Source organism: Amblyomma maculatum, chromosome 5, assembly GCF_055883805.1.
Source record: "Amblyomma maculatum isolate TAMU_Amacu chromosome 5, ASM5588380v1, whole genome shotgun sequence".
NCBI classification, from domain to species: Eukaryota; Metazoa; Arthropoda; class Arachnida; order Ixodida; family Ixodidae; genus Amblyomma; species Amblyomma maculatum.
In genome coordinates this window covers 141718446-141740407 of record NC_139348.1, presented here as the reverse complement: position 1 = coordinate 141740407, position 21962 = coordinate 141718446, and the positions used below count along the sequence as shown (strand labels likewise).

At 45.7% G+C, this 21962-nt stretch overlaps 2 protein-coding genes across 3 annotated transcripts in view; both read right to left on the bottom strand.

Moving 5' to 3' along the window:
* Positions 1-711: 711 nt before the first annotated feature.
* Positions 712-9988, bottom strand: LOC146189772 (18S rRNA aminocarboxypropyltransferase). Its single transcript, XM_084604538.1, has 6 exons — positions 9711-9988; positions 9437-9632; positions 5634-5827; positions 4513-4683; positions 3000-3042; positions 712-882 (listed from the first exon to the last, which is right to left on the bottom strand). The coding sequence occupies exons 1-6, from the start codon at positions 9832-9834 to the stop codon at positions 762-764; spliced, it is 849 nt and encodes a 282-aa protein (XP_084460664.1). The 5' UTR covers positions 9835-9988; the 3' UTR covers positions 712-761.
* Positions 9989-11732: 1744 nt separating this feature from the next.
* Positions 11733-21962, bottom strand: part of ebo (exportin ellipsoid body open) — a 44257-nt gene continuing 34027 nt past the window's right edge. For both annotated transcript variants that reach the window (XM_084604536.1, XM_084604537.1), the window contains exons 15-19: positions 20726-20872; positions 20305-20567; positions 17736-17981; positions 15770-16045; positions 11733-14254 (exon numbers count right to left, since the gene is read on the bottom strand). In XM_084604536.1, the coding sequence (XP_084460662.1) occupies positions 15776-16045; positions 17736-17981; positions 20305-20567; positions 20726-20872 (926 nt within the window). In that variant the 3' untranslated portion in view covers positions 11733-14254; positions 15770-15775. The remainder of the gene's footprint in view (positions 14255-15769; positions 16046-17735; positions 17982-20304; positions 20568-20725; positions 20873-21962) is intronic.

The window sequence follows — 21962 nt, the reverse complement described above, 5'->3', positions numbered from 1 at the left end:
CTTTCTAGGAGGGAGGCCAAAAAATCTATCCAGGTGATTTAAAATGCCAGCTATGCATAACGAGCCACACGGGTTGGCTCAGAAGCAGTCCCCTTGGGTTAAAAACTTTTGATAAAGGATGTATTCAATTTTGCTCAACAACCAGACATTTGCTGCATATGCTTACAATTTAACGCATGCGGAACTCTCTATTCTCCACAAATATGGGCACTATGCAGACTTGGGTCCGTATTCCGAGTTTGCGTTATTATCGAACGCGGCGCTATCTCTCCGACCTCGAGTCCTCTGAATGGTGGAAACACCGGAAACAGATGTCACTACTCCCTATTCCAGCGTTTCTGCTAATCAGATGACTCGAGGTCGGTGAAATTGTGACACTTTCAATAATGATGCAAACTCAGAATACGGGCCCTGGTTCTCACATGTCTGGTGCACGTCAAAAGCCTGTAAAGTAGGCCCAGTCCTTTAGCACAGGAACAATGCTGAACTTCCACAAAGGCAGAGCTGTGCATTGTCAGTCTCGCTTATGCGGTTCGTGTAGTTCAAAATGGCACCCAAAGTCTAAAAGTCGAACTTTCACACAATTCATGCTGATAATCATACTATAAACACTTTTTGCAGCCACAGGTTGGAGCTTTCGCACAATCCATTATGTGCTTTTTCGTTTGTTTTAGAATACTTTGACAATGTATGAATATCATTCACTGGCATAAAAAAAAAAAGCATCACAGAGCTGTCTTGACTAGTCTGTACAGTCTTTATTATGTTGAGTGTAGCCCTGCCAATGCACATTCCAATGTTGGGTCTGTAGCAGGGGCCTTCAGCTCCAGTTCCTGGGGTTGCTCTAGTCGTAGCTCATTTTCTGCAGCTTCCTCCTCTGAACTGCACAGATAAAGAGGTGCACATTTCATGGTATCATATGAACAAGAGTCTTGTTTTTGTTGTTTGTGTGTGTGTGCAAAATTACTACTTCACAAGACCTAACCAGCCCGCCATTGATTTGCGAAGCCTCTTCAAAGTGAACACCCCAAAGATAGCCCACACACTTGTACCTATCCTTAACCACCAGCGGGTTTTAGACCAACTACCTCACACCCATGGCAGACCCCCAAGCCAGTCAGTCACTCATTGCCTCCCATCCTTTTCCCTCTGCGTATCCCTAATTTTCGCCAAAAGTTGAGGGGTATTTCCATCTCTCCACTTTGCCACCTGCCTGCAGATGCCAACAATGCGAAAGTGAGGAACAAGCTTTTTAGAATCAAGTACGAAAAGTAAATCATGCCAGTAACACCTTGAGCAGGGCGTGAGCAGGCATAGCTGTCATAACCAACCACTTTTTTGCGGCCGTGAAAGGTGCCATCTTAAATTTAAACGGAGTCTTTCAGCCGGAGCTTTGTTCATGGTTGCCAATTGAGGCAATGGCAATATTCAGTTCAGTTCAGGCGTTCAGTCGTGTCCGACTCTTCGTGACCCTATGGACCATGTCACGCCACGCTTTCCGGTCTCTCACTATCTTCTTAACATCACATAGCTTCATCTGCAATGCCTCGAGAATGCCATCTAACCATCGCGTTCGCTGCCTACCCCTTCTCCGGCGACCCTCAACCTTTCCCAACATCAAATCTTTCTCCAGCGACTCCTCTCTTCTCATCAGATGACCAAAGTAGCTGAGCTTTAACTTTAGAATTTGACCCTCCAATGAGCAGTCAGGGTTTATGGTCGACAATATCGACTGATTTGATCTTCTGGCAGTCCAAGGAACTCTTAAGAGTCTTCGCCAGCACCACAATTCAAACGCGTCAATTCTTCGGCGGTCAGCCTTTTTCACAGTCCAACTCTCGCATCCATACATCACAACTGGAAAGACCATAGCACGGGTTATACGGATCTTGGTTGGCAGACTAATGTCTCTGCTCTTTACTAGGCGGTCAAGGCTAACCATTGCTCTCTTTCCCAGAAGCAGGCGTCTCCTAATTTCATGGCTGCAGTCTCCTTCCGAGGTAATCTTGGCGCCCAAGAACAGAAAATCTGTCACAGCTTCCACTTCTTGTCCATTGATGCTCCAGGACTTGATAGGGCAAGACGCCATGATCTTCGTCTTTTTAATGTTCAGTTTAAGCCCAAACTTCTCACTCTCTTCTTGTACGCGCATCAGAAGTCTCTTGAGTTCCACTTCACTTTCTGCCATTAAAGTGGTATCATCCGCATATCTAAGGTTGTTGATAAGTTTTCCAGCAATCTTCACTCCAGCTGAAGACTCGTCCAGACCGGCCTTCCTCATGATGCACTCTGCATATATTGGTGTGTTCTTATTTGTCATCGAGGTGGCCTACAAACTGCATGCAACAGCATTGAACATGGGACAGGAGCACCATCCGTAACGCTTTGTTGACAATGCCGCCCGCAGGGAAAGGGGGGTTAAAATATGCCCAAAGGCTTGCTTAATTTCTTTTAGTCTCATCTTTCGGTCTTCGCAAGCATCATTATCCATGGAACAGAATACTATTCCTTCACATGGCATGTGCGCTCGTTCGTGCCGCTATTTGCAGCTGCGTCATGCTTCTTCATAAGGTGAAGCAGCGTGACTGGCTGAGATAGTCAATGAAAGAGTTATTGCATAGCGACATCCTCTTCTGCAGAGCACCACTGCACATGTGAAGACTGGGAGTGACATGCTACCAGGCGGTGCATACGCCTACCGCATTGAGACCAACATGCGGCCCACAGCATCAGATCATGCTAGCACTTTCGCACGAGCAGCGTACGAAAGTAAATCACGGTAGTGGGTCACACTATGCAATAACTATTTATTATCGGCTTACAGGCAAAACTTAGGGAGTGTTAAGTACGTGATTTCCGAAGCCGATTTGTTTTAAGAAAGTAACTTTCTTTCCTTAAATTCACATTTTTTTCGGACTGTTTGATTTATTCGGATCATTTTTCTGGTCCCGCAGACTCTAAAAAATCGGTTGGCAACTGTACAGTGTGCAAACACTCACCTCTCAGTGCTGCTGCTGTCAGTGGGTGGCAGCTCCATGTCACCTACACAAGAAAAGCACACTCCCCGTCACCTTCTGCCATCCACCTATCAAAGGCACTACTTTTTGTTGGCCACTCCTGACAAAACGAGTAAGCGGAACATGAAATGTTAGGATGATACTGTAATGGCTTAGCAGGAGTGCAGACAGCCGAAGCCTTGTTCCTGACCAAGGTTTGCTACCACATGCAAATTTAAGCATTTACACCTCATCTTGTGCCCTCCTCCAATCCCCGAAGCCATTCCTACACCGTTTAAAAGAAAGAGAGATAGAGAGAGAGAGAAATTCCAACTATACAACAGCAAATTTCACCTTTGGCATCTTGTAAAGCCTGCACATATATCACACGGACAGAAAAGACTGCTTTAGTGGTTTTCTGACTTCTGACCAACAATAGAAAAAGTTAGCTTCTTACATGTTGGCCTTAACAAAGTGCCCAGAGATGACACAGGTTATACCAAACTAACACTTTGAAAGCAAAATTAGGCTAGAATTGTACAGAATTGTATATCCAACTAGATAGTTCAGTATAAAGTTTATACAGGACTATGTATACCGTTTTTTTCACACAGGAAAGATCTGCACAAAACTGGGTGGAGCTGTCATGTTCAATACAGTAAACTCTCGTTAATTCAGCCTTCAAGGCACAAGAAAAAATGTCCGCATTAAGTGAAAGCTCGAACTACCGAGTGGGCCTGAGAAAACTGCTGAAAACCATTTACATGACAGTACTTTTATCCGATGAACACCTGCATGATGGCTGTCTACGTTCGAGACGAAACCGAAGTGATAAAGATATTTTCTCCCAGTCTCATCAAGTGCTTTGTATTCGGAATTTCGCATAATTGCACAGTCCTAGCTGAAAATCATTTTACAAATGGCAAATAAGGAAACATCTTGGGATACACTGCTTAGACCCTTTTGACTGACATAATAGTGAAGACGTACTCTTTTTATTGGCCTTTTTCATGTCCGAAAAACTGGAGAGAAGACATGACATCAAAGAATGTGGTGCAGGGATGAAGATAAAAAAAGAAACAGATGACAAGGGCATTGGCTGCTAACTACATACATATTTCGCTGCCTCACAGCAATTCGTATGAAACATGCAACAATGGGAAATGCATAATAATACAAGCAAATGCATAATCCTCGTTACTGTTTTTCTGTGCTTCTGTTTGTATGTTAATGCATTTCTTGTCTACCATACGTTCCGTACATAAGGAACCAAGGCAAGAAAAGCAGCAGGGTGAGAAGTCTTCGCAGTATGTATGTAGCCCTCAAATTAAAGGGGTCCTTTTTAACGAAGTTCATGTAACAAGTAGTTCAAATCAAATGGATCTTTGAATTAAACAATGTAGGAACTAATGAGGGTCCATTGTGGTATAGTTGGAAAACAAAGCTTGTGTGGTCTATTTACCTGCATCAATCGATTACTCTGCCTGCTGGACACTCTGCTAAAGAAAGAGCATACCTCGGTTCTGTCTGTCCCAGCGAGCCTGCTCCAAGTGTTTTTGCTGCACTTCCAACACTCCAGGTCCATCAGTGGCTTCTTGATAGGCAGCTAGTAGCTCCTCGTTCAGCTTCAAGAAGGCATGGCCCCACTTGAAGGGCCGCAGGCACTCCATAGCCAAATTCTCAAAGCCTGCATGCCCACAGCAGGCGATATCACATTCAGTGGACACTGCTACAGCAGAACAGCAGACAACTACTTTCCGGCATGTTTAGAGATTTAGGAGCCACAGGCTTGAGTGCCCGCCAATAGGCACGCTGTTTAAATTGTTTCTGCTGGACACAAAAGCTTATGGTCACTTCTTATGGATAAGGTAATCTCAAACTTACTCCCTTCTCATCTTCCAGCAGTTTCCTGCTTTCAGCACTGGCATATGAGAAACAGGAGCCGCAGGCTTTGAGTGTTTTCTGTCACAGTACCTACATTACGGAGCCTTTCCTTTCTGCATTGCAGATCACTTTGCAATACATGCATTTTCAAGAAATAGAAATGTACAAAATAAAAACTGTTCTATTAAAAAATATAAGCTGTTTTCTGTGTGTTAGACGAAGCATATATCACCATTTCCTGAAATAAAAATATGCCCATTAGTGTAATTTTCAAACAAACAAAAACTCCAGTGGGGATTAATACTAGTACCGAAAGCACTTTTCTGAGGCATCACAGCCGCTCACATTATGACGATAAAAAGCTCAGAGCAAAGAAGAAAGGTGCCATGTTAAATCAGAATTGGGCAACAAAAAGAGCAATACTGCTCTCAAAATAAGAAACAAGAGCGAAGATGAACATTAAGTGGTCAACCAGTCCTGTCTCCTCTATGCTTGTATGTTTTCCATCCAAGTAAATAACTGGCATGCAGTTTCCAATAAGAATGTACATTCATCTTCCCAGTAAAAGAATGAGAGAAAAAAAAATTCCAAGCTATGTTATGTTGCAGAAAAAAAAAAAGTGGACAATCAGTTTCAAGTGATAAAACCTGGAGGGGAATTGTGCGTGTTTTGCGACACAAACCAGACAGACCCACCACTGAAGTTGACCGGTTCAACACAGCGGAAAGCCGCTAGGAGCAAAGGTGACGACACCTGTAATGCAGCAGGCGGCAGCCAGTGCCTCAACGCACGACAGCTGCAGGGGGCGGCCATAGTTGACCGGGTTGGCGGCCACCAGGTGGGGCAATAGGCGGGGATGGCCGCCCCGCATCTGGCTAAACGGCACCTCATCCAGGCGCGCCCATGAACAGTCAACAAGTGCTAGGCCATGTTGTTTCACCACATCCCTGCAGCAGTGTTCATTGTGGAACTGAGCGCCACTGCTGCATGCACTCAAAACAAAACACACTGTTCCTCACTCCCTATCAAATGGCAACAAACACACGGAGACAAGCCTGATCCGAAAAGCAGCCAATGGCCAGTAAAGCAGTGAACAGGTCCGGTCCTTTGCTGCACTCGTCATCACAAGTCTTCTGGTAGGTGAGTATCACATTCCATCTTGGATGGGCTTACTAAACTGATCGCAGGCCTTTTGTTTGAAGAAGGATAATAAATGTACTGCTCTCAATACAAAATAGTCTTTCAACGATCACAATGCCCCACTCCTATTGGTCAGGCTGACAAATGGTCAGGGCCAATCAAAAGAAACAAGACATTCTGAGTGTCTTGAGACTGTTCTTTTTTTATTGAGAGCGGTACGTAATATGGCCCGATCTATTTCTCCAATTTCTGGTCATCCTGTAGCACACATAAACACACTAGGAGAGCGTGCTTTTTTTTTTAAGTTCCTGCCTGAAATTTTACTTCTATGTCTGGAAAATAAATTTGCGAACACTTATTGCATTTCACTAAGTGTTCAACTTTATTAAACAAACTTTAGTTACGGTGTTGCTAGTACAGCACTTTCTATGTGCAATGAATCATTGATAGCAGAATGGTAGCTAGCTACCTTCCAATTGATGCTGGCACCTCACAGTGGCAGGCATGCACAACAATGGCCGTGCCTATGGTGGCGGGTTTGGTACGAACGTCTAGGACTGGAGCTGGCCATGACGGCTGCTTGCCGTGGGTTCCTATGCAGTCATCACATCATGAATTGGTTTTCCCACAGCGTCTACATTGTTACAACAGCATCCGCTGCAAATGAACTGTGGCACCAACTTTGGGTCATCTCCAGCAAATGTTTTTCTTTGCGTAAATGTTCAAATGTTAAAAAAAAAAAGGATCGATGAATCTAGGCCGATGAATGTGATCGTGAGAAAGCCACATTTGTCACCCCTGATGGACTATATCAATTCAAGGTCATGACAGTTGGCTTATGTAATGCTCCTGCTACCTTCGAGCACATGATGGACTCGCTCCTCCGTGGCTTCAAATGGACGTGTTTATGCTACTTAGATGACATTGTTTTCTCCCCCACATTCGCAAGCCACCTTCACCAACTTTCTATGATCCTAGCCATCTTCTGCCGTGCTGGTCTTCAACTGAATGCCAAGAAGTCCAGCTTCTGCTGGAGCCAAATCAAAGTCCTGAGTCATTTGGCTGATGTGACTGGTGTGCAGCCCAATTCTGATAAAGTATGGGCTGTGCATGAGTTCTTTGCTCCCGTGTAACTCAAATGACGTGCAAGGTTTCCCTGGGCTCTGCTCCTTCCCTTGAAACTTCGCAGACATTGCGCATCCCTTTAATTCCCTTCTGCAAAAAAACTTGAACTTCACTTGGGGCCGTGACCAAGCTCCTGCCTTCATGACGCTTATTTCCACCCTCACCGCTCCGCCTATCCTAGTGCACTTCGACCCTTCTGTATTTAAAGCTGCACACCGACGCCAGTGGCCATGGTATTGGGGTCACTGTTGCCCAGTACCAGCGTGGCCACTCTCGTGTAATTGCTCGCCGCGGTAATGCAGTTGTTAGAGTGCTCGAGATATGTGCCCAAGGATGTGGGATCAAATTCCAGCCACTTCAACCGCTTTTCAATGGAGGCGGAAAGCCAGCTGTAAGTGTGCTGTCAGTGCACGTTAAGGAATCCCAGGTGGTCAAAGCTTCCAGAATCCTCCACTACGATGCCTCTCATAGCCTTAGTTGCTTTTGAACGTTAAACCCCAAAACCTAACCAAACCAAGCTCTTGTGTAATTGCCTATGCCAGCCGCATGCTATCTCCCTCCGAGAGCAACTATTCCATTACAGAGCAGGAATGCCTCGAACTTGTTTGACCATTGACTAAATTCAACCCTTAATTATTTGGGAGGCCCTTCTGTGTAGTGACAGACCATCATGCTCTGTGTTGGTTGTCCTCACTTAAGGACCCTACTGGCCGCTCAGATCACCGGTCCTTGTGTTTACAAGAACACACATTTACAGTTGTCTACAAGTCTGGCCAATTACATCAAGATGCTAACTACTTATTTCGCCATCCCTTAGATCCTCCTGAAATGCCTGACTGTAATGGCGACTACGTTTTGTCCATCTTGGACTTTCTCTACATCGGTGCCGAACAAAATTGTGATCCTTAGCTGCGACCCTTTATTGACCAGCTGCGCAAAGACAACTCTGATCCCTCCGTCAGCATGTTTCCGCTGTGTAACGAGACATTCCGACGCAATGTGCATCAAGATGGTGTCGACCTTTTGCTTGATTATCCCAGCTCATATATGTTCTACTGATCTTGCCCGACTTCATGATGCCTCTACAGCAGGGCACCTGGAAGTGTCATGCACACAGACAGTGTGCGAGGACGAATATTCTGGCCTGGTCTTTACTGCTCTGTCTGTCACTACGTGACTGCTTGTCAGCTGTGTCTGTGCCGGAAAACACCCTCCCTTCAGCCTAGTGGGCCCCTCCAACCACTCACAGTTCCGACTGAGCCATTTGCTCGAGTTGGTCTCGACCTGTTTGGGCCTTTTCCCACGTCGACTTCCGGGAACAAATGGATTGGCGTGGCGACCGAGATTACACTTCTCCGGCATGCAAAAGAAAGTGACGTCATCTTGATTCATGGTGCTCCCCATTAACTGCACGCGTATCACGGCCGCTTCATGTTGTTCAGATCTCCGCTCATGCGTCACTCATCACAGGTTCACAACGGCCTACCACCCAAAAAGCTGTCAATGCATTTTTCCGACCATCATTGTGGCTGGGACGTCTCTTTTTTCGCAACATTCGCCTACAACTCCTCATGCAATGATACTGCCAGACAGTAGTAGCAGTAGTAGTAGTATGTGGTTATTTTATTATCTATCCAAAAGGAAGGAAAAGATGCTCGCCAGCCCCTGTATCTGCTATCTGAAGAATCTGAACTGGGGCGGCGGAAATAAGGGCACGTGAGGAAGCGGTAGAGGAAATCAGAGGCGAGCGAAAGGGAGCGTGGACGGGGCAGGTAAAAATAAAAATAAAAGAAATATATACACAATGGCACAACCGCGGATACACCCCTTCTATCTACTTTTCAGACGCGACCCTTTACACCACCTTCGACACCTTACTGCGTCTTGACGATTCCTCCTGCCGTTATGCTTGTGAAGCCATCGCCCGAGCTGATTTAGTGAATGAACGACGACGCTAAAGCTAGGTTGGTCTGTCCCTGACGGCGAACTGTTGCGGCTACCTCCGAGTGATTCCCCGTAACAATATGCATTCATTTCTCCCAGTTCGCTACCGCGTCATCTACGTTTTCGCTTCTAAGAAAGTGGACGCCTTCTAAGCAAGGGAACAGTAGAAGAAATCGGCAGGAGCCGAGAAAAGCATCGGCAACTCGCCTCCCGAATGCACTTTGGAAGACGACTTTCAGTGGCAACACCGGCGAAACTTTGGGCGAAGTTTACTTACGAAGTAGCCACCGCGCATGGTTTCGGTTAGTGCAGCGGAGGCGCTGGTTAGTGCCATGTTGTCCACTCACCGGTCTTGCGGAGACAGGCAGCGCGTGGCCGACGGTGTGAGCACGACTCCGGGGAAGCGCTGGCCCAATCGCAGTAGTCGCACGAGACCCTTGCGCGCGAGCTTGCGGCCCGTGCAGCGCTTGGGGTCGCAGTGACCCAGCTCCCACATGGCTACGGAGAATGGCCACCGCACCCGTTCCGTACTTGGGTCATCGTCTAAAAGGCATGGGGCATGATGAGTTTCTACATCATTATCGATCATCGCTGATCTCCATTCTAAGGGCGCAGACTTACCATCAGAGTCCCTCTCCAGTCTCGGTTCCGAACTGTTGTCAACGCAAGCCAGCCGCTCTTCCTTGCTCGCTCGGCCTGCTGAGTGTTTCCCGCCTCTGCTTTTTCCGTGGAAGCGCTTCTTCATAGTGAAATCTTAGCGAGGATAGCAGCTAGTATCGAAAAATGCTAGCGTGCAAGAGCGGGATGTTTACCACATTACACCATGCGCACGGTTTCACCAGTTTCACCATGCGCAACGCGCGCCTCACTATGTCTTGCTCATGGTCTTCCTACGGCTTGTTAATGGAATGCAACAACAGCAATTACATGCATTAACTGCACATAATAGATATTTAAGGTATTTGTTTTCTGCAACAATATGAGAACCTAACTGGCCTTGTAAAATCGGCTAAGGAACAACTTTATTGTTGAAATCGCACCGCTGGGTGACAGTGGTGACAGTCCCTGAATGTAGAAGTAGAAGCGCGAAATTCCAACCCCCATAAGATAGCTACTATGATGTGCGAGAAATGAACATTCGAAAAGTGCAGCAGCGTACGTTCGGTACTGAGTGACTGGAAATGTAGTTGCAATATGATGCTCACTCAGGTGAAAATATGAAGTGGGAATTCAAATGGTCACACTTGATAGCAAGTAGGAATTCAAATAATAACACTTGCCAACTTCAAGCGGTGCCACCTGATAATAAGGAGTCTCGCCCAGGTCCGCTTCTGACCGTTTGAACTAAGTGGCTTGCAAAGGGTTGCGGCCGCAAAAGAGGAACCGCTTGGTACATGCCACAGCCGTTGTGGCGTAGGATGCACAACCAACTGTGAATGTTCAGTCAACTTTGAGACTGCAGTGAAGTCTATGCATCAGTCTGGTCCTACCAGTTTCCTCCAATCAACCAGTCCATGTAAAGTCCTAGCTGTGTGTCCACTTCTTTTACAGCAACAGAAAACACACCACCATCACCAGACCAATCTCGCTCGTGTTGGTAGGTGTGTGCATATGCACATAGTCCACTTCACTTGCAAAATTTTTGCAACACAATGTTGCTCCTATTTCAGTGCATCACGCTCAATTTACTTCTGTAGCCATTAAAATTAGGCCCGCATAAACTTGCGACAGCATGATGTGTCCCCAAACCAGGCCAGTCCTCGCAAACACGTCTACTCTGCCAGTACGCAAAGCTTCCATTTAAAACCAAACTGGCAACAGTACAGAAGGAACTCAAAAGAAAAAAAATATACAACAGCTGATGTAAACAATCGCACCCCCACCATAACAACAAAAAAAAGCGCTTGAAGTGGGGCAGGGAGTTGGAAACATCTGCAGTCAGTTTAGGCTCAACAGCGAGGCAGAAAATGTCCCTCAAAGAAGGCCAATGATATTGGAATATTCCCAGGATAACAACCAAGTGATAACGACACGAATCCAAAATTCAGTTGAATCCCCTAATGTGCAGTAGACAACTCTTTGACAATAGGCTACTTTTGTTGATAGAAGGTGTAGGGATTGAGCCACACCCTCCTCCATTCGGAGCGAGAGTGGAGGTGCAGTGGATGCTGGCTGTGCCCTTGGCTTGCTCTCGCACAAAGCCGCAGTAAGTGGGTAAGGTGCCGTTAATAACAGCATAATTTCAAAATAACCCCACAAAGTATGCAAGAAAATTTTTGCATTGGTACTTCTGAGTATAGGTAAGAGATCTTGTTTCGCACAGGGTGCCAACAATTAACAATGTAAGTTCATATTTCAATGCCAGATGTACTTGAAAGCGTAGATGTTCAAAAATTTTTAAAGAGAAATTGCATACTCACTGTTCTGGTGATTTGGACAACATGCAACATGGCGTAACTGCAACACACTTTACAATATATATGCAAAAAGAAAAGAAGGAGACAGTACACAATCTTGGGAAGACTAGATCATTTATCATGTACATTCATACATATTGAAAGCAATACAATGTTCATATGGGCAAACAGAAAAGATGGCTAGGAACAAGTAAAATCTTACATAACTTAGACCATTATACAGAGAAAACAGTAAGATATGGTCCTCGTAAAATTTTTGAGAAGTTGGCAAAGCAAGCAGAAATGGAAAAGGAAATACCAGCATATGTGGCTAGCAAATGCACTCTTATAAATAACTATGCGTCAGTATATATGGAACAGTTCTCCTATAGGCCCCCAAAATATCGCTGAGCAGCACAGCAGCTGCTGATGTGCAGCGCCATCTGTGGCAGAAAAGCACAAACTAGGATGCTGACAGCTCTGCTCGCTGCTTTCGCCGCGTGCATTGCACACTTTCTTTTGCACGTGTACGCGCTCGCGCAGGCAAGTCACGATGTACCGCCTGTACTCCACCTTGAAAATTGACGAGACTGCCACTGATTTCCATGGCGTAAACATAAAGGCGAGAAACTTCTTATTCACGTCTACACTGTACACAGATGACTGTCAGTGATGAGTCACTGTTGACAGCGAAATGCGTTTCCCAAGTGAGCGAAAACATAATGTGGGAAGTGCATCTAGAAGAGAGTTCGCTATGTAATTATATTGTCGTATATAATATGTTTGAAGTATGCAAAAATATTAACAGCGCTGTGAAATGAAGCAGCTGGTTCACTGGCTATCATTTTGAGCTGTAGCATATGCGATGTGCATACGGTTTTGTTTTTAAAGTATGATGTCAGTAAAGCAAATCTTGCAGTCAGAGAACAAGTATACAGGCCAAAAGAGGTGTTTCTTCACAAGCACGAATGCTAGTAGGCTCAAAAGCATAGTAATGTACTAATGTACAGGACATGCATGCTCCGTGCACTGCAGGGGACATAACTGTCTCACTGGCTCATTTATTTCGGTTCTTATGAAAAGTTTGCTTCAAATATGATAATATTCGCCCTATGATAACATAGGACGGATATGGCACATATGGTACAGACATGTCTAGAAATCAGATTTGGATTAATTTTGGGAGACTATACTGTTGAGCTCACACCCTGAGATTCAGCTAAGTTTATTCCGACTGGCCCAACACGCCGCCCGAGTCTAAAGACTCCAGGCCACCGTCTAAGCAGATAGGCTGACGCCTATCGTGTATCTGTTGGATAATAAAGTTTTTCCACCATCACCCAAGCACACACATCCCACAGACTTTTGCTGAAAACTGTATGTATTAGAAGAAGCTAAACAACCATATCAATACTACTAAGGACACGTGAAAATACACAAATGCAAACTTTCCTCCAGTAGCCTGAGCATTTCAGTTACAAAAACCACTTTTATTCCGCGAAATTCCGAAAAGTCAGCTCCCACTTGCAATGCATGTGTATGAGAATGGTAGTGCTTGATTTGTGATGCACAAAGTGTAAAAGAATGCTAAGAGTTGTGCAGGCCGCCCCCCCCCCTTCCCCCCCCATCACAGGAACTCTTTTCACTTCACTTGTAGCCGCATCACCACAATAACGATTATAATAAGGCACGGATACTACTAGTAGCATTAAAACTGGGGTGGGGAAATATTCAAAAGTTTAGATCAAATGTGTGTTTTATTTGATTCAAATTTGATTCTAAAACTGGTATTCCAGATCTTCGAATAATGGAAAATTACCAAATACAACAAAAATTTTCCAACTCACCGCAGTTTCACCGCACTGTGGAGGCCTTTCTGTCAGACTGCGCAAACCGAACCACTTTATATAACCGGAAAGATGAAATAAACAGGTATACGGAATATTGTATAAGATTTATACTGGATTTTTTAGTAGGGTACATACCCTTCTGTGCAATTCTAGCTTATTTTTGTGGGCAAGTAGCATGTGCATTTGGAAATAAACATTGTGAACAATATCCATTTGTAAATTTTTGTTTGTCTCTTTTTTCACAAATCCAATATTCAATATTCAAAGGCATTTTTTCCCATATTCGTATTTGATTCACATGTGAAAATTTCATTATTTGCATGCCCCTAGTTAAAGCACTATAAGCCCCCCCCCCCACCTGCATAACAACGTTAGTAGCAAATGTTGCATGTGCTATAACTCCCACATACTTACAATGCATGTATGGTAGAAGATCATGGTAATCAATTAGACAAGTTCCTTCACATTCCCTAAGCAATCATCTCGTCAGCTTCTCAACTATACGTTTTGGACCATTGTTGGAGCAGGATTTGGACAGTAATGAGTCTCAACTAGCTAAGCGAGCACAACCTTATAATAAAATATGTCGAAATTTTTCACGTAAAAGACAAACAAAATAAGAAAAACGAGGCACATGTTTTGCTGATGATCTTAATCCAAACATCACGCAGTAAATGCATCCTTTTTCCACATGACAAGTGTGCATAGGCACCCACACACTCGACATCATATCAAGCCTGTGGTGTTAGCACAAATACGGGAATAACAAAAGTTTGTGACACGACAAGTTCAGGCAACACCCCTGAACACACGTTATCCCACCGTGGCACCAGTCACGTGGCTTCTGAAGCATCGTAGAAGTGGACCTTTGCTTGAGCTAAGTCAGCCTGCAACTTGAGCAAGACCCAACAATGTCCACCTGCAATGGCCAAACAACAGAATGAAACTGAGCTTGACTGACATGATCACCACCATAACTAGTCTAACTAACCGCAAGCCACAACTAGAGCTCAGGCTGAAGGATAATTGTTACGCTGTGTAATGCACCACCCTGGTTTGTGACTGCTAACGGGCAAGCCAAGCCCAGTTTTGCTTCCTGAAGGTGTTCTGCTTGTACACTTGTATTTAATTCTTAATTCTTCCCTCTCCCCGCTCTTTCCCACAGTGCACGGTAGCCAACAGGCACCCCAAGTGCTCTTCCTCTCTTCTACTGATTAACATACACCACGTTAAAGAGTGCAGTAACCACTGCACTACCGCGGTGTGGTGCAGTGATTATGCGTGTAATATTTAATTATTCTTTTTGCTATGCTAAGCTCCTCAAAAAATTCTGAAGACAATAGCCTGATGACAGTGGTCATAAAGTCACTTTCGTGGGTATTGCTATAAGTAGACGACATAGAAAGTAAATCAATCAAATCAAATCAACTGCCACAACATCGCTGCCATACTGTTTTTCTGCCACCTCAAACCCACGTTGCATACATCCCGCATACACCTATACTCTTGATAGTAGGCAACACTAGCTATGCGAGTCAATGGACCTGTTACTTCTCGAATTGGGCGGCTGCACTGTGGGCTCCTGCTTCACAGTTCCGTCGAGCGGCAGCAATGGAGCTGCGCCCCACAGAGGACAATCAGTAAACGCGAGTGTGCTTCCATCACGTGACCATAAGTCACAGCTTGTGGCCTACGGTCACAAGAGAGCAAGCGGTTCTTAAAAATGTAAAGAAAAAGTGCCTGCAGCTAACTGACAACAGACATTAGTTTTACTTCAATTTACAATACACCGGGCGTCCCTCGTAAACACGACCTCCGACAGCTTGGAAGACAGCATCAATTTTTTTCTTTTTAAGCAATGTGCTCCGCTGAAGACTTCCACCACTCTTGCGGTTACAGCCACCACCTCCACTTTTTTTTTTCTTACGCAAGATAAAGAAAAGGTGCTGACGTAAGCTCCACCAAACTGGTTTGCCGGTGTCCCGCGTCTTTCTGTTTGAACATCCACCACACCAACGATTGCGCGGCTTTCCCTGCCATTGCCGCCGCACCGCAGTGAGACAGAAACAGACTGACCAGTTTTTAAAGGTGCTTGGCTAAATAAACTGATGTTTTTATTGCAAATATGTTTTTGCAGTCTCCTTGGTTTTCCAGATGCTTTTTCGGCCCCTTGAGGGCCCAAAAAATCGATTGGCAACTATATTTCATTGCTGTTCTGAATTTGTATTTCATGAACGCCAAAGGCATTGTAGCCACTGAGTCCTTCCAAAGCATTTTTTTTACTCAGAAGGAGAAAACCATTTTTGTGAGATTCGGGCTGTTGCTTGTGTTCACCCTTTTATAAGGGCCACCATTTTGTGAAAACTGACCCTCACAATTCCCTGAGCGGCTTTAACACAGTCCTATGGCATGTCTGTCCCTTACACATACACACCTGGTCTCAGCCAGCAGCACGTCTCAGGTAGCCCACGAGGCGTTCAAACTCCCGGTTGAATCCAAAGAGGTCGCGCTCCTGTTTGAGCCACTTGAGCTCCTGTGGGGGAACCAGAGCTGGCAGCAGCCGGCCATAGAAGTCGTCAAAGTCCACTTCAGCTAGTTCGAAGAGCAGGGCTTGAAACTCATCCCTGAGCAGGTCGCGCACGGGCGACGACACAAGGCATCCCAACACAGCTTCCACGAACCGTGCCATCATGGACTCCCGGAACACCACCTGATGAGAAGTGCAGCAAAGTAAAAAACAAACCCAATGAGTTGAGCGGAGTAAATTTGTCCCCGATGGTGGAGTAAATTTGTAATGAGGGTAATTAGCTGTGCTGTAAAACCCAACGTACAGAGGTAGAGCAGGTGCTTGCAGAAAAAATGTCGATAGGGCTCATCACGAGAGAGGTATTGAAATTTTCAGTGCGCTGATTGTTTGCTTTAATCATTTACGCCTTCCAATTAGCAACTCAAAAGCTCTTCAAACGAAGTGATGCTATCGGCAATATGCAATTGGAGTGATAAAATTTCCAAATTTGAGCTAGGAGAAGAAAGATAGGCTGCAAACATCAGTGAAAGCAGCTGCCCATTTCAAGAGTTAGAATGGCAGCGACACATCTGATTCAATGCAGTTTTGTACCGGCAGCATCAGCAACTGAAAGTCTCGTCAAGCAAAAGGATGCTCTACTATGCTTTTTCTGACCACAGAGCCTGAGCCACCAACACTTTTCTCCTCCCCATCTCTCCACTCCTCTAGCTCCGTGCACCACTTTTACTTTTTCTCCGTCTAACCAAGCCACAGCAGCCACGTTGTAAAAACGGCAAAACACAAGGCACATGTGCTGTGAAAAGTTAATATGTAAATGTTAAAGAACCTTAAGAGGTCAAAACTATTCTGAATGCCTCTGCCATCTTCTTTCACTCCCTCTGTATCTTTGCCCCACGGCACAATTTGGCTGCCCACCGAATCTCCCCTAAATCTGCTCAAAACCAATACTCAGCTTTTCCACAACTCCTTTGAAGTGGCAGCGCAGCATTGTGGGTGCTTTGCTCGGTCAGCGGAACTGATTTGCATTTGAAATAAATAGCCGTTTTACACACAGGCTTCAGGGAAGAGTTAACAGACTAAAGCGTAGCATTGAAGTTATCCAAAAACTCAAAATTCGCAAGCTTTTTACTATTTAATGACTTGCAATTGACTGATGTCCTTTGGTCGTGCTGAAGCATGACTGCTTTCCTGAGAGCAATGTTAAGTTGCGCCCCTTATGTAACACCCCGCAAGGGGTCTTTAAGGAAAATTAAGTGAGTGAAGTGAACATTGTTAAGTAGCATTAATGATGCCATGTTAACACCATAGTGCAGCGACGAGTGTAGGGGCTCAGCTGCTTTTCAGATTTTCAGAGAGTGGTAGACCCCTCGGGGAACGGCAAAATGTGAAACCTTCATCACTATAGATTTTATGAGGAAAGGGCACGGCAAAACTACTTCGTTAAGTGGCAGAAGCAATCCTCACCTTGCAGCCATGAACCCACCCACCACCTGGCATTCAAAGAAATCATACTTTTTTTTCCCCAGACAAATACAAACTACGGAATGACTGCGAGAGAAAAGAAATGCACCCAGGCCTTACGCAGAACACTTTCATTCCATGAACACCAAGCCTATGCGTGTCTAAACCTCTACCTTTCTTTTAGCAACATTGCACTGCGGGCAAATGTTACTAACTCACTTTGGACATTTCTTTATTTCTTGGGCATGCATTAAAACAGTTCAGGGTAAGCCAGTAGTAATAAAAAGAGTTATGATGAAAAAAAAACAAAAGAAAAGTCTACAAGGACAGCGCATAACATGCTGGTAAGGAGTAGAACAGCAAAAGTGAATGGACTTGGTGATGCCAGAGAGCCCATCTCTCATGGACTGACCTTTTTAAAAAGGCGGTTCCGGCGGTTGAACGTCCTCAGGGATTTTATACTCAGACGAACGACGTCTGGCTCAGGAAGCTGCAGGAACCACCCGAACACAGACAGGATTCGGCCAAACTCGTGCGAGTTGTGGAGATCCTCGGGGGCCGCCACTCCGCCGGGGAAGTAATAGCGCCAATTGTTCGCTAGGCACTGCTCCAGCAGATCGAGGAGCCTCGGCCCTAGCATGGGTGTTAGGCCAGGATCCTGGACAAGAAAAGTGGATTGATTTGGTTTGAGCGTTTTAATGTCCCAAGGCAATTAGGCTATGAAATTTCGATGGCATAGCGGAGGACTCCGGAATTTCGACCACCTGGGTTTTTTAGCGTGCACCGACCGCACAGAACAGGCGCGCCTTGCTTTTTGCCTCCATCAAAAAGTGGCTGCCATGACCAGGATCCGATTCCGCATCCTTGGGCACAGCAGCCGAACGCCATAACCACTGCACCACCATGGCGGGTGGACAAAAAAACGAAAGTTTCATCTTAGCATCTGGATATGAAAAGAAATTAATTACGAGGAGTTTAATGGCCCATAAGCAACTGTGGTTATCATGCGCCAAACACAGATAGATGGTCTGTTATGTTAAGCATCTAGATGTTATGATACCTATACAGTGAAAGCTCGCTAATTCGAACCACAATAATTTGAATTTTCCGAATAATTTGAACTATGCTACTTAGTCCGGCTAAGCTCCATAGAGATCTGTGTACAAAAGAGCCTGTTAATTCGAACAAGAGGCCACCAAGTTAGCTTTCTTTCCTACTAACACTATTACAGCCATGCAGCCGATGGATGAAGGGATTATTCAAACAATAAAGACTAAGTGCAGAAAGTACCCCTTGAAAAAGAATGCTCCTATGCAAAGAGGCTCAGAAAAATTCCGAGAGCACTGCGGTATCTACACTGCCGAAATGTGGAAGCCTAAGTGTTGCTGGTGCACATGGTGCGTCATATTTGCTCTCATTATCATTACCAACTAAATGCACCATCATTATCATCGCTAATGCCATCATTGCCATTATCACTGACTGTAGCGTCATTGTCATCGCTACTATCACCCTTACTGTAGACAAGAAGTATGAAGAGTGTTTCACAATCTCGAGCGTGATGCCGTTCGTGAAATGCTCGGCTGGGGATCCGAGGGATGAAGATTTGATTCCCAGTGGAGATAGGACTTTTAATTTATTAATTATTAATTAAATACCAATTATCACTACTAAATTACTGAGTTACGTCGATGATGTCATCAGTTTGATTGACCCAATTCCTGCTAACTAGGTAAATTTTCGAAGTTGCCGCCTAACCAGATATGACGTCAGTTTAGCTATAGTGTGACAGAGGTGCGTGACAGAATCGTGGCCTATGAGCCGATAAAGGCTTTCGCCTTAAAACTTGTGAAGTGTTACTTCTCAGTGCTGCGCACGTCTTAGCTGACAAGGTTATTTATGGCACCGCAGGTTTCCTCGATGTAGTCGAAGCAGTGCGTACTGACGACAAATGCGCCATTGCCGAGTGTGCCGATGATGACCGCTTTGCAGTCTCGTTTTCTGAAAGTGTGTGCCTCGATGACTACATCGATACAGGCACGGTTTTGCCTGCAGCTGGCTCACCAATGAGAGACACGATCACCGAATGTGAGCTGAGTGCCTCCAACTATAACACCATGGAGCTTGTCACAGGTGCTACGACGCACTATGGAATCAAGAGGCTGCTGAGACTCTTTACTGTTCTCAAACTATTCTGCCTGAAGGTTTCTATCGTCATGCGTGCAATGCAGTATTTAACACAAGTGTGCAAAATCACTGGCACGAAGCTTTTGTGTCAAAATCGGGCAGCTTTTCTCAGCTTCTCTCAAAATAAATTTGCGGCAGTGAATAATTTTTCTTTTTTTTGGGAGGGGGGGGGGGGATCTTTGTTTGATTCAAACATCTTTTCCAGACTGCACAAGTTTTATGGCCCGTTCACTTTTGCGCCACAATCTGCCCTCTCTCCACCAAATGTGGTGCCCTGGACAGCGTGTGACAATTGATCTGCTAGTTCGGAAAATCAGCTGAAGACAAACACACAGAGGAGATGCAAACATGGTCTGCCTACAGAAGGAGCCAAATGCGTGCGCAAAAATGTGGCAGGAGCGCGACTGAGTTCTGCCGCCATCTGATGCTGGCACCTGTCACCAACATGCACTGCATATGTTACTTGGGCTCCCGGCAGTTTGTTTTCAACCATATTCAACCAGTGAAGGTAGGGAAGAGGCACACATGCGAGGACTACTGGTACATCGGCAAGCCTTATGGCCATTCTTTTTTTTTTAACTTACACCAGCTACACCAGTGTAGCAAAACTCCAATACCTGCAATGATGTTTTGCTACAGTAGTGTAGCTGGTGTAGGTTAAAAACAGGGCCACTCCCGAATTAGGGGCTTCAACCAACTGGCACACATTGGTGTGCATGCGTCCCAAATGGTGGAATGCTCCAAGAATAAAACCCAAGGTTCTATCTACCCCGCAACGCAGATGAGCACCCCACCTGAATGAGGTGCGGCTGGATCTTATCGAGGCACAGCCGGAGCACGACAGGAAAGAACCTGGTCAGGCTGGGCTCCCGCAACAAGGGACGCAGCAGGGACATCAGCCACTCAATGCTGGCAACTTCGCCCTCCTCGCACTGCTCTTGGGACACACGCTGCTCGACGAGGGCCAGCAGAGGTTCCAACCTGTCAGCCCCCAATTGGGCCGCCAGCACGCGCACTGCGGTCTCCAGCAAATCCAGCACTGGATCCTCGCTGCCACCTGCACAAATGTTTGGTTTGGTTTAGTTTATGCGGTTTAACGTCCCAAAGCAGCCATAAGAGAAGCCGCAGTGGAGGGCTCCGGAAATTTCTACCACTGACATCGCACAGCACACGGACGCCTGGATTTTTACCTCCATCGAAAAGCGGCCAGCATACCTCGCAGGCTGGCGGGTAGACGCTCGAGCAGCAGGGGCCACAAAGGGGCCAGCCCAGAGCATGCAATTTGCCTGCCCTGGCTTCCCTTGCTGTCCAGCACGTCCACCATGGCTTGCAACAGGGTCAGGCTGCGTTCCACCGCCGGTCCTGCAGCAGAACAGTGAAAGATTTCAGAGCACAGCTTGCTCCCTATACAGGAGCATGGCGGTGCAAGACTCCATTCCACTTTCACTCCCAGGGAAAAATAGATCTTCCAGCCTTTTGCAGTTACACTGATGTTTGTGTTTGACAGGAGGAGTCTACCTGCCAACCTGGGTGAGATTAAAAAAAAAATTGACTTTCAGGCAGTGTCCTTTTCAGAAGTAGACTTTGCTAGCTTCAATAATCTGGCAGAGTAGTTTTGCTCAAAGCATGGTTGATTGGTGGCCCTTCACCAGCAGCAGATGTTGGAGGACTGTGTTGCACACTGATGAGAGAGAGTAGTGGTTATTTATTAGAAATAAAAAAAAAAAACGGGAAAAAAAGATGCAGAATTCAGTTCTAGCTTCAGCTTCAAAAAGCTTTGCCTCTGTAGGACATGCCAACATCGCATCTGTTGCAGATTCACGCATGCGTCTGCAAGCGGAAGAAGGTGATGGAGGAAGACTAGGTTCGGAACTGGCGGCGCACAAAGAGACTGTGAGCGTCCTATTGGCAGCCGGGGGGATCTGGATTTTGCGGCCTAAGGGCTCCTTTAATGCTACTGCGTTAAAATGCGATCTATCCGCCTTCTCTAGATGTCATGAAGCACAGAAATTCAGAAGATCACAAAAACTTCGGCAAATATCTCTTCTTGGGCTTTGATCGAACGATGGTTTCAAGCACCCGAGAATTATAACTTCACACCGTGCACCGTGCACAGGCGGCCCAGCTAATCCTTTGTCAGGAGATGTACGGCAGTAATTGTACAAAGGAATACTCACTTAAAAACGGAGTATACCGGGTGGACACCTCTCCCATAACCCTATTAACTCCCACCTGGACTAAATGCAAGCACCTCATCCCCACGAACTTTCAAATCTCATCCACCCATCTAACTCTCTGCCTGTTTCAGACTGTAGAACAGACTGAAGTTAGCCTGTATATATATTGCCACCTAGCGTTGCCAGGTGGCGCATGACTGAGGTGTGAAAGGAGGACGAAGTTGAAGAGGACGACAAAGTGTCGCTTGCACGTTTGCGTCTGTGCTGCTGTGTTC

Bases quoted from the DNA above. Each gene is read 5' to 3' on its own strand.
- LOC146189772 (XM_084604538.1), bottom strand. From the start codon at position 9,834: ATGAAGAAGCGCTTCCACGGAAAAAGCAGAGGCGGGAAACACTCAGCA. The intron at 5,828-9,436 runs GTGAGTGGACAA...ACACTGCTGCAG, and splicing joins TGCCTGTCTCCGCAAGACCG to GGATGTGGTGAAACAACATG. The intron at 3,043-4,512 runs GTATGCTCTTTC...TTTCTTGTGTAG, and splicing joins CTGGGACAGACAGAACCGAG to GTGACATGGAGCTGCCACCC.